This window comes from Alosa alosa, chromosome 10 (genome assembly GCF_017589495.1).
Source record: "Alosa alosa isolate M-15738 ecotype Scorff River chromosome 10, AALO_Geno_1.1, whole genome shotgun sequence".
Taxonomy (NCBI): Eukaryota; Metazoa; Chordata; class Actinopteri; order Clupeiformes; family Clupeidae; genus Alosa; species Alosa alosa.
This window is the reverse complement of record NC_063198.1, coordinates 12,213,745-12,228,744: the sequence shown is the minus strand read 5'-3', so window position 1 is coordinate 12,228,744 and position 15,000 is coordinate 12,213,745. Positions and strand designations below refer to the sequence as shown.

The 15,000-nt window shown below is 45.8% G+C and overlaps 1 protein-coding gene across 5 annotated transcripts in view; it reads right to left on the bottom strand.

Moving 5' to 3' along the window:
* The window catches only part of arhgef10la (Rho guanine nucleotide exchange factor (GEF) 10-like a), a 144,573-nt gene that overhangs the window by 101,066 nt on the left and 28,507 nt on the right, over nucleotides 1-15,000 (bottom strand). For 3 of the 5 annotated variants that reach the window (XM_048254526.1, XM_048254525.1, XM_048254524.1), the window contains 6 exons: nucleotides 12,713-12,824; nucleotides 11,492-11,595; nucleotides 10,640-10,717; nucleotides 6,618-6,797; nucleotides 3,789-3,905; nucleotides 2,092-2,184 (listed from right to left, as the gene is read on the bottom strand). In XM_048254526.1, the coding sequence (XP_048110483.1) occupies nucleotides 2,092-2,184; nucleotides 3,789-3,905; nucleotides 6,618-6,797; nucleotides 10,640-10,717; nucleotides 11,492-11,595; nucleotides 12,713-12,824 (684 nt within the window). Of the gene's footprint in view, nucleotides 1-2,091; nucleotides 2,185-3,788; nucleotides 3,906-6,617; nucleotides 6,798-10,639; nucleotides 10,718-11,491; nucleotides 11,596-12,712; nucleotides 12,825-13,016; nucleotides 13,040-14,566; nucleotides 14,607-15,000 lie in introns of those variants that run through there. The other 2 variants (XM_048254527.1, XM_048254528.1) reach the window with 2 other exon arrangements.

Below are 15,000 nucleotides of genomic sequence, written 5' to 3'. Positions count from 1 at the left end.
TGCCTGTGTGTGTGCCTATGTGTGTGTGCCTATGTGTGTGCGCCGGTGTGTGTATGTGTGCGCGTGTGTGAGAGAGAGAGAGAGAGAGAGAGAGAGAGAGAGAGAGAGAGAGAGAAAGAGATAGAGAGCAGAAAGCAGAGCACCAGAGAGGTGGAAAGTCACTTAGTGAGAAAAAACGAGGGAATGAGTGCCTCTATGATAGCATGTCTAAGCATGAACCTCACAGCCCTTTTTCGCTATTATGAATTAGGCTCCTGTGATAAATGATTGGGTAGGCACTTTTCCACTGCTGGCACGGCGCAGAAAAAAAAGTAACATTTATACGTTATCTGTAAGAGTTCATGGATAATCGATGTCCACTGAGGTATGAAATGAGCAGGACCACCTGAATACTCTTTTCTTACACACCACCACACCAGCTGTGAAGAAAGACCAGCCCTTCTTGGAGGAGGAGAAGAAGAAACACACACACACACACACACACACACACACACACACACACACACTTCACCAGCAGCAGCCAGCAAGCCCCTGACATTTTTCCTTTCACTCTTCAAGCTCAGATCCATGTGGGCCACAGTCATGTGTGGAGCTCCTTTGCCAAAAGTCAGTTTCCTGTCTGATTTTATACCTGCAGCAGTGATGTATACGGCAATGTTGATCCATGTGGAAGAAACATACTCTTGTTGTCTCTTGAGGGTCGAGACCCTCTCAGTGGGCACTGCTAGCCCCTAAGCTAGTCTTATTAGCGGGCCTTATGTTGACACTTTTTCAATGGCAGCATGGGAAGTCTGAGGTAACAATTGCTCTTCAGCTGGTGGCACTGGGCAGTCCACTTTACATGGCAGGCCTTTATAGCCATTGGCAAATCACCGATTTTTCTCCGGCCAGAGCTGCTCTGTGGGAGAATACTTCAGCCCAAAGTAGCATGCTGTTGCTGTTGTTGTTTTTTGTCAGGGAAGGGAGTGAGTTGTTTCTGTTCTGTCAACTGGCTTGTCCATTATTCATAAGTGATTCATGAGAAACAGAGAGAGAGAGAGAGAGACTTTGTTTGGACCATACAGTAGGAGTTCTCAGTAATATGCAACCGTCAAAAAAAAAGACATGAAACAATAAGTTAAAGCATGTGCACTGCAAAGAAACAAAAATTTTGAGAAAATTCATGTCACCAAGGCAACATATGATGCAACAGATTGCAGACTTTTCACAGCTTCTGACGACTGTTGTTGACTTTGGCTGAACTCTTATCTATACGTGTTAATAATGGACAAAAACAGTAGTCAAAAGCTGAGAAAGTTAAAAAATGGCATCATCCTGCTTTGAACATTTGAGTTTTCACAACATTTACAGTTTTACAGCATCAGGGAGGACATAGAGATGACTATAACTTTAATTCAAAACCTGCTGCAATACTATAACAATAAGTGATGACATTCTCAGAGTAAGCCATTCTATCCACCTGGAGCCTTCCATGGAAGATCCTTGGTAATCTATAGCCACCATCTTTCCAATGCTACTTCAACTGAGCTAGTCCAAAGGTCAAAACCATGGTGTGCAGCTCAGGGGCCATTTGTGGTTAACAAGGACTCCAGACACTATGAAACGGAGCCCTGAATGGATGGTCCAACAATAGCCCACCCAAGGCTGACGATGAAATCCTAAGACACATAATACTAAAGGACTGTGTGAAAGACGTACTTAATGAAATAGAGCCACGCATTTCAAATGTACACATACCCAAATGTGTCTAACCCTTAACCTGGACACAAAACCTTAACCTGTGAGATATTTGACAGCAATGCATGACAAATAGTGAGTCGTGAAGGACACAGTATTCATTCAACCGTTGCTTTTGTGTTAGACAGACCATACCTACAGTAAAGACACAGTAAGAAGTTTGAGCATGCATTCAGTTTAGCAATTCAGTCTCTTCCTGTAGCCAATGTCCACACAGTAAACAAAAAAGACTCATCACATGGGTTGTTGAGCACAGGCGTGTGTGGCATTGCTTGGGGATGGTGGGTGGTGGTGGGTGGTGGTGGTGGTGGTGTAGCTGGGGTAACAGGGTTTGTTGGCGGAGCAGAGACTGACCTGGAGCAGGAGGATGAACTGGGGGAAGCGCTGAATGGGCTTCACCATCAGGCCGTACAGGGTGATGCGGTCAGTGCTGGAGGCCTGTTTTCTCTACAGGAGGCAAGGAGCGAGAAAGAAAGAGAGAGAGAGAGAGAGAGAGAGAGAGAGAGAGAGAGAGAGGAAGGAGGGAAGAGATGAGAGAAAGATTAGAAAGATTCAAATAGGGGGAGGAAAACTGTAGCACCACAGAGAGGAAGTTTGTCCAATTAGATGAACAGAGAGAGACTGGGAGAGAGAGAGAGAGAGACAGATCTCTGCACCCTGAGGGAGGAGAAGATCTTTGAGTGGTATGGAAACGAGTGAGAGTGTGGGTGAGGGTTAGTATTACTGTATCGATTCCCAATGCAGTGCCCTCGGAACTTGGCCGACATTGGAAAAGCGCGTGTGTGTGTGTGTGTGTGTGTGTGTGTGTGTGGGTGGGCAAGGGCTGTGTGTAAGTGAGAAAAGAGGAAAAGAAAACAGAGTGTGTGTTCCACTGAGTGGGCGGAAGTAATTAAACACAAACCCAGGTCAAATGCACCTTTCAATACGCTAAAGTTTTTAATTGTCATTCCGCAGGAAGTTTTGAGATTCTAAGACTCTGACGACTCAACTGCAATCCTCTCATGCAATTCTGCTCCTATCCTCGGGGCAAAACCACAGAACACACAAAGTAGATAGCCTCAGACTACATCAATTTCATAGTGGTCACACAGAAGCATGGTGAGGACCAACACCGTTTTTCATTTCACAAATGTACCTTTTTCTTTGTGCGCTCATTTGCAATTGGTCCTGCCCCGCAAAAATTGAACTCTAATAATAAATCCTATAAGGACGGAGTGAAATTTAGGAGGCATCTTACATTCATGGGGGTTCTATTACTTTAGGCTGAAAAGTTAAGCGCCAAGTACCAAGTTAAGTCAAGCCACTGAAAATAAAGCCTTGCAAATACCTTTGGAGGCTGCCGGAGCCTAAAATTAACTAGATGTGTATGTCTTTTGTGTATGTAAATGAGTGTGTGTATGTGTGTGTTTGCTTCTGTGTAAATGTGTGCATCTTTGTGTGTGTTTGCTTGTGAGTGTGTGTGTGGGGAGGGGAGGGTATGTTTATGTGCCTGTGTGTGTGTGTGCTTGCGACGGATTAAAACGAAAATCAATTGTTCTGTGTCATCCTTGTGGGGCTACATGCCCACCAAGTTTCATGCAGCTCGGTCTTTCAGTGTCCCGGAAATCATTGACACAAAATTACTGAAGAAGAAAAAAAAACTGACTAAACATACTGTATATGACCACTATGCTAGCTATGTTAGTGGCGGTCATAAATAATGGGTTGCTCGTAAGTACACACATGAGGAATAATCTACAGTAAATTACTATTTTTAATAGGTTTCATGAAGAACCTTTTTAACAACAAAGACCCTAGCTGTCAGCGAAAAGTTTCTCACAGTTCAAAAGAGTGTCCTACTTTGGTGATGAAATTTGCTAGTGAGCTGAAAAAAATCTTCATCTTATGACTATGCCTTTTATGATGATGTTTTATGACTAGAAATAAATAAAATAAACAAACAAAATAAATAAACAAACATTCATGAGTTCAATTGAAGGGTTGAGAGAGAAGCCCCCAGGCATTGAAAAACATTTCCATGTTGGTGTTTATGAAGAGAGGAGACCGCTCACCTTCAGGAACTCTAGAAAGGCCGGTTTGGACATGCAGGCCTTCTTGATGAGAGCCATGGCATTGGTGAAGTTGTTCACATAGTCACTGTACACGTCCACCACCATGGACTTGGAGAACTGGGGAAACAGGATGGGTCATCAATCAATCTGATTTCTATTCAGAAAGTGACTGAAAATTACAGCGATGTCCAGAGTATTCATTTGGGTGTAGTCAAGGCAAGATGGGCAAAAATGACCATAGTTAAAAGAAAACAAAGAAGGATAAAAAGGAGACTTATGGGAAAATACTGAATAAAATAACAATAAAATCTAATAAAACTGACAAAGAGGCAGCTAAAAGTACATTTAAATAGAAATAAAGTTGTGTTTAGAGGAAGGGCAAACACTTTAAGACAAAACAAAAAAGCCAGGAGGAGGGAAAGAGTGTTTTTGCCCTGAAACAGAATGCTTCTCTATTTTCATTCCACATCCATCACCATTTTAGGGCTGGTTGTGCGACAAAAGGAAGCTCAGTAAAAAATGCTTTTCAGGTATGCATCACATTCAACCCATCTTTCCTCGAGCAAAATAATCCTGTGAAACAATGGACCCAGCAGATATGACATACCACAGCGTGATAAGACATTAGCCGTAGACTGCATTACAAATATCTCACCCGCTGTGAGATAGATTGATAGGCAGTAGCCCCAGAAAGCTGGCAGAAAATCCCCCATAAAACCTTTTCAGAGATGCTGGCATTCTGATATGTGCAGGGGGCTCTCTCTTGTTTTGTACTACGAAGCCCCGGTTCATTCCTACTGGTTCAACCTGACTACCCCACCACCACCCACACACACACACACACACACACCCCTCTGGGAGTCCATGCACTCTTGAAAAAAGAGGCACCTTGATGGGAAGGGGGATGATAATTTCAGTCAGGCACTTATGGAGATCTGATCTGTTTACCATTGGGGGAGTGGAGACCAAAACACTCCACAATCCATTATATAGGAGCCCACTGAGGGCAGGGAGTATGGCACGCATCCATTCATTCAGCTTTGATTAAGCACAAGCAGAGTTGCTGACGGCAGCACTGGTGTGTGTGTGTGTGTGTGTTGGGGGTGCTGGAGAGTGAGCAGGCGGGGAGGAAATTAACGAGTAGCCCATGGGCTTCTGGTCATATCTACCCATCCCTCATGAATACAAATACACTCAGCCAAAACACACACACAAAAACTGTGTTCACTGTGTTCACATACGTACACCAGCAAACACACACTATCCATCATATGCACACTCTTACACACTTAAATGCACACTCATGCTGACCCTTACACACACTCTCAGACACTAATGCTTGCTAAGAGGCTCTCTGTCTTCATCTCATGCATGTTCACAAGCAGGCACGTAGGTCTGCCTGTCCTCCTCTAACTCAGTACACTCATACACACACTCCCCTACACACACACACACACACTCACACACACATACACTGTATTGTGTCGATGACAGTGCTCAATACGCTAACATCCCTATCAATGCAAACACTCCACACAGAAATGACACAATCACCTCCACATACCTCCATCGAGATCCACATTCAATACGTACACAGATCTTTTCACTGTTCTGCGCACACATGCAGAAGAGAGCCATCCATCTCGGATAATCATTAACTAAATGTGCAAAGGAAATCGATTGCAAATAACAACGTGGGCACACGTGTGGAAGAAGAAGAGAGTGGGTGTGAGAGTAAATATGTTCATGGAGCTCAGAGAATGTGTGTTCTTATTTAAAGCTGTGTGTGTGTGTGTGTGTGTGTGTGTGTGTGTGTGTATGAGTGAGTGTGTGTGTGTGTGTGAGTGTGTGTGTGAGTGTGAGTGTCTGTGTGTGTGTCTATGTGAATGTATGTGTGTGTATGTGTGCGTGTGTGAGTGCACACATAAACTCATGCAGGCATGTTCATCTTCTCATTCTCCAATCCCTCGCGCTGCAGGGGGTCTAAGTGTTTGAGATCAATGGAGTCATCCCCGACACACAGACACAGAAGGGTGGGGTGGAGGGCCAGTGGTGTGGGGGGATTTACACGCCTGGGCCTTTTCTTTTAATCGGTAAATAATGAGCAGGCCTTATGGATGATCACCGCACCAAGGGTCATCACACCACACTCATTCATTAGCCCATTAGAGCTGCCGACAGAGCCACACTCACACCGGGAGTGCCGGCTTCATTTGCAGGCACACAGGGGAATCCATCATGGCCGTAATAGACTCCACATCTGAGTTTTAAAAAAGCACCAGCGTGCTTCCTTTGGGTACCACAGATGGTTCAAACAAAAGTGTTGGTCAATTATGAACTCAATCAATGGTACTGACACAAACATGAGCGCAAGGAAACATGATGCAATTACAGACACAATTAATACAGACCCACAAGTTGAGACACAGACATATGCACATACACATAATGGTAAATGGTAAACGGACTTAATTTGTATGGCAAATATTCTCCAAAGCGCTTTACAGATTTATGCCTCTCATTTCATCCATTCACTCACACATTCACACCTACCGATGGCCAAATGATGCCATGTAAAAGCGCATGATATATACTGTATAGGATACTGTTTATACCCAAACACACAGGCACATGTTCCATATTCATACAATCAATCTCAAACACAAAGAAAACACACACTCACTCTCTCTCTCACACACACACACACACACACACACACACACACACACACACACACACACACACACACACACACACACAAACACACAGAGACGACTAAAGGCACACTCCATTACACGATGGCCTGTAATAGGATTATCTGGCACTCACTGAAGCAACGAAGAGGTCACCAATCTTCTCGCAGGCGTCCCAATCTGCCACGCGGGAGGCCAGGGCAATCTGGAACATGGAGTGGCACTGGGTGATCTCGCGCACGCGGTAGAAGATGGGCCGGATCTTGCGCGGGCTCAGGATGCGGGGCTCGGCCTCCAGTAGGGGCCGCTGGTACTCCTGGAGAAGGGGAGAGGAGAGGAGAGGAGAGGAGAAGAGAAGAGAGGAGAGGAGAAGAGAAGAGAGGAGAGGAGAAGAGAAGAGAGGAGAGGAGAGGAGAAGAGATGGGAGAGGAGAGATCATTGAAGATGGAAGATGCAAGGATGAGACCGCTCCTAAAGGTCAACATTGTGACTTTCTAGTGGTACGTTGTTGAAATTTGATCTCAACTCTCGATGAAGTGACACCCTTCTTTCTTTGCTCCTGAAGCAATTGATTACGGCATGAGCCATTAACCTTGTTTCCCATTCACAGTCCCAGAGTCAAACAATGAACAGCCATACAGGACCATGCGGAGTGAACTGCTCAATTGGAGAAACAAATGTGTTGGACTAGTACCTTTAGAACCTTTAATTCAAGTGAATGGACCCCCCACAAAATAATATGAACGACTTAAATCAGAAGCACAAAACCCGTTGCCATTAAGCCCTTTTACATTTTCCGATAAGCCCATTTACAGAATCCGCCAGTCTAAGCATCGACACATAGTACTGCACTATGATGCAAAGCAACTTCACTTGCATTTGTAGGGTACGAAAAATGTGTGCAGCAGCTAACCAAAGTGCAGTCGGTTCTCCCGCCATGGTTTTCAAAATCACACACCTGCTGCATCTGAAGGCCCGCACATAATAAGGCCTAGGCTACGACTAGCACTCTACACGCCCCCTGCTGCAAGTCACGTTTTAATTTGCTAACTGGTCCTGCCTCCTGGCTCCCCAAAAGGCCGGATCATGTGAACAGATCAGCAGGCCGGCAATTTTTTTACTTCGTTTTTAGAAACACGATGCGGCAAAAAGACGTCTCCTCTTCCCGCGAATTTTGCGTGATCTCTGTGTAAAAAGGGCTATTGGCAGCAGTCATACAGTTTTTTGCAGCAGTCATTATGCAGAATTATCGGACCTCTGAACGTTGGGAAAGTCTATTCATGTTAATGGAACTTTCTGGAACACCGTATAATAAGCAGAACTAATGGACATTAAACACAAGATGAAGCTAACATTAGTTTATAATATATCCGCACAATGCCTAACTGGTAGCCTGGGCGCCAGCCAAACTTAGTCCCGCCCACAACATTTGAGGTCGGGAAATTCGGTCTGGCATTGCTCTGTTGTGGAGCAACTGTGCTCACCCAAAATCTGGCGGACCAATCAAATCGGGCTTTACGATGATGGACAGGTGAGCAACAGTGCCTCATCTATCACATCATCTGAACATGCTTAGGTTGATTATGTTTGCAACAAAAACACTGTGGCTAGAAGGAGACATAATGCATATTATTTGAGGTTTTATCACTGAAAATTATTATTTCTGAAAACTTTGGCCAAAGTTGAGATGTGGGAAAACTCATGGTTTCACTTTCATCAAGGTGACATGTTGTTCCCTAGTCCGTTTGAAATCTCTGATTGACCACCTGTTTGAGGGATTTGCGACAGCCTTTCCCATGTTTGTAGCATATCAGTGTTATTTAACAGAATTATTTTTAAAAACGGAGGGGATATAGGCTATCAGTTTTTTCCTAATAGCCTGCCACGTATCTCTTAGATTTCGCTAATGAGTGTTGTAGGAGATATTGACGGCACAATAACTTTTACAAAAGACCAGAAAACAATGTTAAGGCATTTGTGGAGAAGAAGGATGGTTCGTTTGTTCTTCCTACATCTCACGGTAAGTTATTTCGTTACTCTGATTGGTTAGGTCTATCCGATTGAGTGCAGAGGCATTCCCCCCACTGTATCGGTTGAAACACGCCCCATAATTACGTTCCAATGGAGCAGTATCAGACTCATATTCTGACTAGAATTGAGTATGGCTACGTCAGTCTACCTAACTGGTGTCAGGGTGATTAAAAATGAAACCTTGTTTCAGAGGTGGCCTTTCAGTTAGTTTCCGTCAGGACTGGCTTTAGTGAGGGTGGCATTTCCAAAACCTATAAGGATTCCTTTCAGACAAATGAGTTTGTGTGCTTTTTGTATTCAGACTTTTTTCAGCAAGTATTACCGCACACACACCCCCACACATGGACAGTTAAGGTCATGGCACTTTTAAATGCTCGGTCACTTAAATAACTAAAAAATATAAGACATAACCCATTTGGACTGCGTTCAAAGGAGCAGCGAGAAAATCAAATGTCCGAGTCTTTAAAGCCTTTTACTGATTCAGACATGAGAGACTGCTCTTAAGAGGACCTCATCTCTCCTCTCTCTTTTTATAAGGGCACTGTATCACCAGTTAAAGGCTTCCATCAGCTGTGCTACTGTGGGAATTGTTCTAGCCAGACACACGTGCATTCTTATCGCTTCCAGAGTTATGGAATCTTTCATCAAGAACAAGCCATACTCGGAATCCATCTTCAGCATGGCACTCTGAGTTACTGCAACCCCCATCGCACGTCTGCCTCTAGGTGGTCATGATGAAATCTATACGGTGCTGTGGACCAATACACAGTACTCTATAATACGTATGTGTGTGTGTTTGTGTGTGTGTGTGTGTGTGTGTACGTGTGTGTGTGTACGTGTGTTTGTGTGTGATCTTTTTTCCTTCATGTTGGCCATTGATTTTTTTTTCTTGGTCATTGGCTTTGAGTGAGGAATGCATAACCTATAGCAAGTGTAATATGGTCTCTGCTTTCTCGCCTTGCTTGCACACACACACACACACGCACACGCACACGCACACGCACACGTACACGCACACGCACACACAAGTCTCTGTGAATAAGAAAAGAAATTGAATCTCCAGATGCCCCAAGAAAGAGGGAAGAAATGAAGAAATGAGAAAGAGAGAAGAAATGGAAATATTTTCTAGTGTTGAAAACGTATGCATCTGCCATGAAAAAAAAACTTTGTTTCAGAACTAACACAAAGATTTACAGCCATCTGTGTTATAAAAAAAGAAAAACAGGAATATCTCAGGTTAATTGCATGTAATGTCTATCCTTGGGCATGACACTCATTAGGGGCAGCCGCGGCCTACTGGTTAGGGCTTCAGGCTTGTACCCAGTCGAAAAAGTGTGGGTGGGGGAAGTGGTTGAGCACTACTCTCCCATGCCCACATCCACGGCTGAAGTGCCCTTGAGCAAGGCACCTAACCCCTCACTGCTTCCCGAGCGCCATTGTAACAGGCAGCTCACTGCTCCGGGTTAGTGTGTGCTTCACCTCACTGTGTGTTCACTGTGTGTTGTGTATGTTTCACTAATTCACGGATTGGGATGAATGCAGAGACCAAATTTCCCTCACGGGATCAAAACAGTATACTTATACTTTTATCGGACTGAGCTGAGCTCATTCAATAGATGGGACTAGTTCTTCTTATTGTAGCTGTTGTAGTTGTAGTATCGCAAAGCATGTGCATATACACAGTTTGTATGAGGACGTTCTGACAAACATAATAGTGTATTTTGTGCAAAAGGCGCCTAGACTATTTCCTCCATAGGATCATAGAACAAGGGCAATTTAGAACTATTATGGACCCAAAGCACCTAACAATATCACGCAAATTTTACCTGATGTCTTTTTCTCTGAATGGGCTAATGAACAGCACTCCTCCATTCACCGTGGCTAGTGAGATGTATCCAGACCCTAATGTGGCTTTGCCGAGACCCAGCTGGGCTGCTAGTCCCTCTATGGCGCCACGCTTAATTCGGGGCCGGTTAAGACTCCCCAGGAGGCCCGGATTCTGTGAGGCTGAAAGCGCTGCGTCTCGCCCCGGCGAGGAGACGAGTGGAGGAGACAAGGGGGCAGGGGAGGGAGGAGGCTAAGAAAGGGGGAAACGAGAAGCGGGGCTGCGGAGACGGTCGGACTCACCTGAAGGATTCTCTTCAGGGACTCCAGGTAGCTTCTCTCGCTCTGGACGATTGAGCCAAGGATGTGGCGGCGAACGATCTGAGGGGAGAAGGAAAGCAGGCAATTAGAGGGTCCAATGGAGACACCGCAACACCAAGGGGGGTGCAACAAGGGAGCCTGGGTAATTAGGGACACACTCATCCATTCTGGCCAATTGTCTGGGTGGCTGAGAGAGGATAGGGTAGTTTAAAGGGCGGGGGTGGTGGGCGGGGGGAGAGAGCAGAAAATATTGACTTTTGCGGTTTCTTAGAGTACGTGGGTACATGTGTGTGAGGAAAAGAGAGGGAGAGAAAGATAAAGAGAGAATGTGTATGTGAGTGTGAGTGTGTGTGTGTGAGTGTGTGTGTCTGTGTGTGTGAGTGTGTGTGAGTGAGTGTGAGTGTGAGTGTGTGTGTGTGTGTGTGCATGTGTGTGTGTGTGTGTGTGTGTGAGTGAGTGAGTGTGAGTGTGAGTGTGAGTGTGAGTGTGTGTGTGTGTGTATGTGTGCCCGTGTCCATGTGTTTGAGCATGGATGTGTCTATGTGTATTAAATTATGTATGAGGAGAACAAACTTGCTCGCTCTGACTGTACCATTGCATTGACAACATGAGGCAAATGTCAGACTCTCCTCTCCCTCTATCTCTCTGTGTCACTTTTTTTCCACTGCCAACAACAAGCGCTATCTCTACCCTCCCACTCCTCCCCTCCATTCTCTGCCTTTTGCCTATTACTTTCCCTCAGAGTAAACCCTGTCTTCATCCCCTCACACACACACACACACAGACACACACACACACACACACACACACACACACACACACACACACACAAACCTGGTGGCTGTTGAGTCCATCTGGCATAGGACCCAGTTGTGGAGGAGGATGCTTTGCCTCTGACACGGTCACATCCAAGTACCCTGCATCATCTTCGGCATCCTCTACACACACAGAGAGAGAAAGAGAGTGAGTGAGAGAGAGAGAGAGAGAGAGAGAATGAAGCACTATATATTTTCTTCTGTCCACAGCTACAGTGGAACAGAACAAACCGAATAGGTACATATCCCACCCTAACAAGAAAAGCCTTGAAGGGCTTGAAAAATTCATTGAAACATAGCACTTCTACAAAAACAGCAAAGTCTGGTAATCACACACACACACACACACACACACACACACACACACACACACACACACACACACACACTGAGATAGACACAGAGAGAGACATTCAAACAACTTCCTCTGCCAGATCACAAAAGCACCCACTCAAGAAAAAGTTTGTGCACATAGGTGCTTCAATTGAAAATTTCCAGCAAGATGACAATGAATAATACATAAAAAGAACAACAAAAGCATCATCAACACAAACATCAATATCAACAACAACATCAACCTAAACAACAACAACAACAACAACATCAACCTAAACATAAGAGTTTCTAAACAACAACAACATCAACCTAAACATAAGAGTTTCTGTTATGGCCTTTTAACCTCTGCGGGATTGTTGGAGAAGTTTTCCATTCTCCATCGGTTATCTGTGTCTTGCCGCCTGAGGCCAGGCGTCTCCATTAGCAGAGGCTAATCCCGTCCCCTTTGTGCTGAATGGCATTATGGGAACAGGAGACAGTCATGGGGAATTTTCCGCCCGTCTCTCCCGCACATCAAAAGCCCTCGTGTCAGCCACAATGGCCACTGATAATCAGAGCACGCCAGCTTGACTTGATCCCAGCCCCCCCCCCCCCACACACACACACACACACACACACGCACGCACGGCCCCCTGTTTCATTTCTTATATCTTACATCATCTGGACGGCTTTATTTTCTCTTCCTTGAAGTCCTTTGCTCTTCAAGCAGAGGGGTATTAGAGGAGCTGTGAGAAGTGCCTCCCATTAAAAAAAAACACAGATTCACACAAGTAGATGGTGCCAGTGGACCTCTCTGCCCTCAGGCCTTCTGTATCATTTCCACCCCCCCCCCCCACACACACACACACACACACACACACACACACGAGACACTGGAGACTTCCCTCGTCACCCCCACACTCACCCAAGTGGTCTTTCCGGTGGTGCAGGAAGGAGACCCTCCTCATGACGGCTATTTTGGTCTTCTCCAGCCCATCCTTGGTCCCACTCCGGGCAGCCCTCATCAGCTGCTGCACCTGCAGAGCAGAGAGAGAGAGAGAGAGAGAAGGGAGAGAGAGAGAAATGAAGGAGGACAAGAGCCAGGGAGAGGAGATAGACAGGGAGACAGAGAGGGGAGAGAGAGAGAGAGAGAACAGCGTGAAACCAAACGTCCTGCTCCATCCCTTCAGGCTCTTGTTATGTGGCTTCAGAAAGGGCAGATGACCCACTGAGAAATGGCACAGATCCCCTGGTGAGGAAAAGGTCAAGCGTGGCTAAAAATCAGCAGGTCCTCTGACACACATCCTCCAGACAATCCAGTCCACTCTCGCTCCACTGGCTATGTTTGGTCAGTAGAGGTGGAGCAGAGAAACCGGGCACTAGTGTAAGACCGACACCGAGTCATCACAAGTCCCCCTCTCTGAGCTTCAAAACACGGCTGGTTCTCTTATATTAAGAGGTGGTGGCTGTAAGGATCTAAGCAAGAGGCTATTTTAAACTCTTTTTTTTTTAAGTCTGTACCAGCCTCGAGAAAGCAGGTCATAAATTGGGAGCATTTGGCAGTGTCGGTGGCAGTAAACATCAGACTGTTTACTTCATTTATTCATGAGGCCTCCCAAACTAAAAGAACTGTTCAGAGGGGGGGGAGTTTAGCTCATCTACACAAGCATATGCATGCGAGTGGGATACAAGCACTCAGTAGTTGAACGAGTAAGCGGAAGAAGAGAATAGAGGAGAAGAAAGGAGAATAGAGGAGAAGAGAAGAGGAGAGAAGAGAAGTTTGGGTATGTCACTTTTCTCAAAGCTAATTCAAAGACCCTCCACTTTGTGTGCAGAAAATGAAAGGACTGCAATGTAAGCAGATACACACTGTATGTGGTAATAATATCATCCAAAAATGCACACGCTGCCCTTTCCCAAAAAGTTGCCAGGAATGGCAGAGCATAAGGACATAATGTCCTGGCAATATGTTAAGAACAAAACACTGCCATGCCTATCCAAAGGATATTTTCTTTTGGGTGTCTTGAAAAAGGAAGATTTTATAAATGTTTATAAATCTATTTTCTGATGGAGGGGGTAAAAATCTGTACGTAGAGTTGTGTCTTTTTCCAATCTAAACCCTAGCAGTTATCACCATATGACATCAACACATGACAGGTTGATGAGGCATGGCTTTCCTTCTCTCACACACCTCTTATTTGCATCACCACAGGAGCAACACACTTCCAACCAGCCTGACCTAATAAGGCCCACAGAGACTCCTCACTCCTACTAAACCCCACTCCCATTCACTCAGACCCACGGCAGACGGGTAGGCAGCAACTCTTACTCTGGAACATGGGGGCCATCTCCCAAAAGTGTCATGGTACAATGACCATCATTAAATTCTCACACACACACACACACACACACACACACACACACACACACACACACACACACACACACACACACGGACAACAATGCTTTGGGAAAATGCACTGCCGCATTGGGCCGTGGCTGAGAAATGGATATGGCCTGGAGGCAGCTGCTGAGTTGGACTCCCAGACAGGCTGCAGACAACGGATGGAGAAATGGACAGATGGAAGGGTGGAGCGATGGAAAAGTAGAGGAGTGGAGGGATACAGAGATGAAGGGTGGAGGGGAGATGAAAAGGTAAAGGGGTGGAAAGGTGAAGAGTAGATGAGTGGAGAGATGGAGAGGTGGCAAAATGTAGGGGTGGAGATATGAAGAGATACAGAGATAGACCAATGGAGAGGTGGAGGGGGTGGAGGGATACCTTCATGTCATAGTGCTTCCCCCCCAGCCTGGAGGCTGAAGCTCCCTGCCTGCCCTGGCACAAGCCCCCCAAGAGCCGACGACGCCAGGGGAGCTACTGGTGTGGCCAACCACACGCAGCAGGGGGGGGCAGGGGGAGGCAGTCGAGGAGAACGAAGATGAGGATGAGGAGGCCCAGGGAAGCGAGGAAGGTCAGAGCAAAGCCACGGAGGAAGAGAAGCACGGGAGCCGAGGGAGAAGGACACAGCAAAGAGGAGAGAGATAAGCAGAGGAGAGAGAGGGGGAAGGAGGACAGGGAGGGAAGGAGGACAGGGAGGGAGGGAGAGGGGGAGGGAGGGAGGGAGAGGGAGAGGGGGAGGGAGAGACACAGCAGTAGTAAGGCACGAGTGAATAAAAAACAGATGAAGAAGCTGAGGAGAAGAATTACAGCATTAT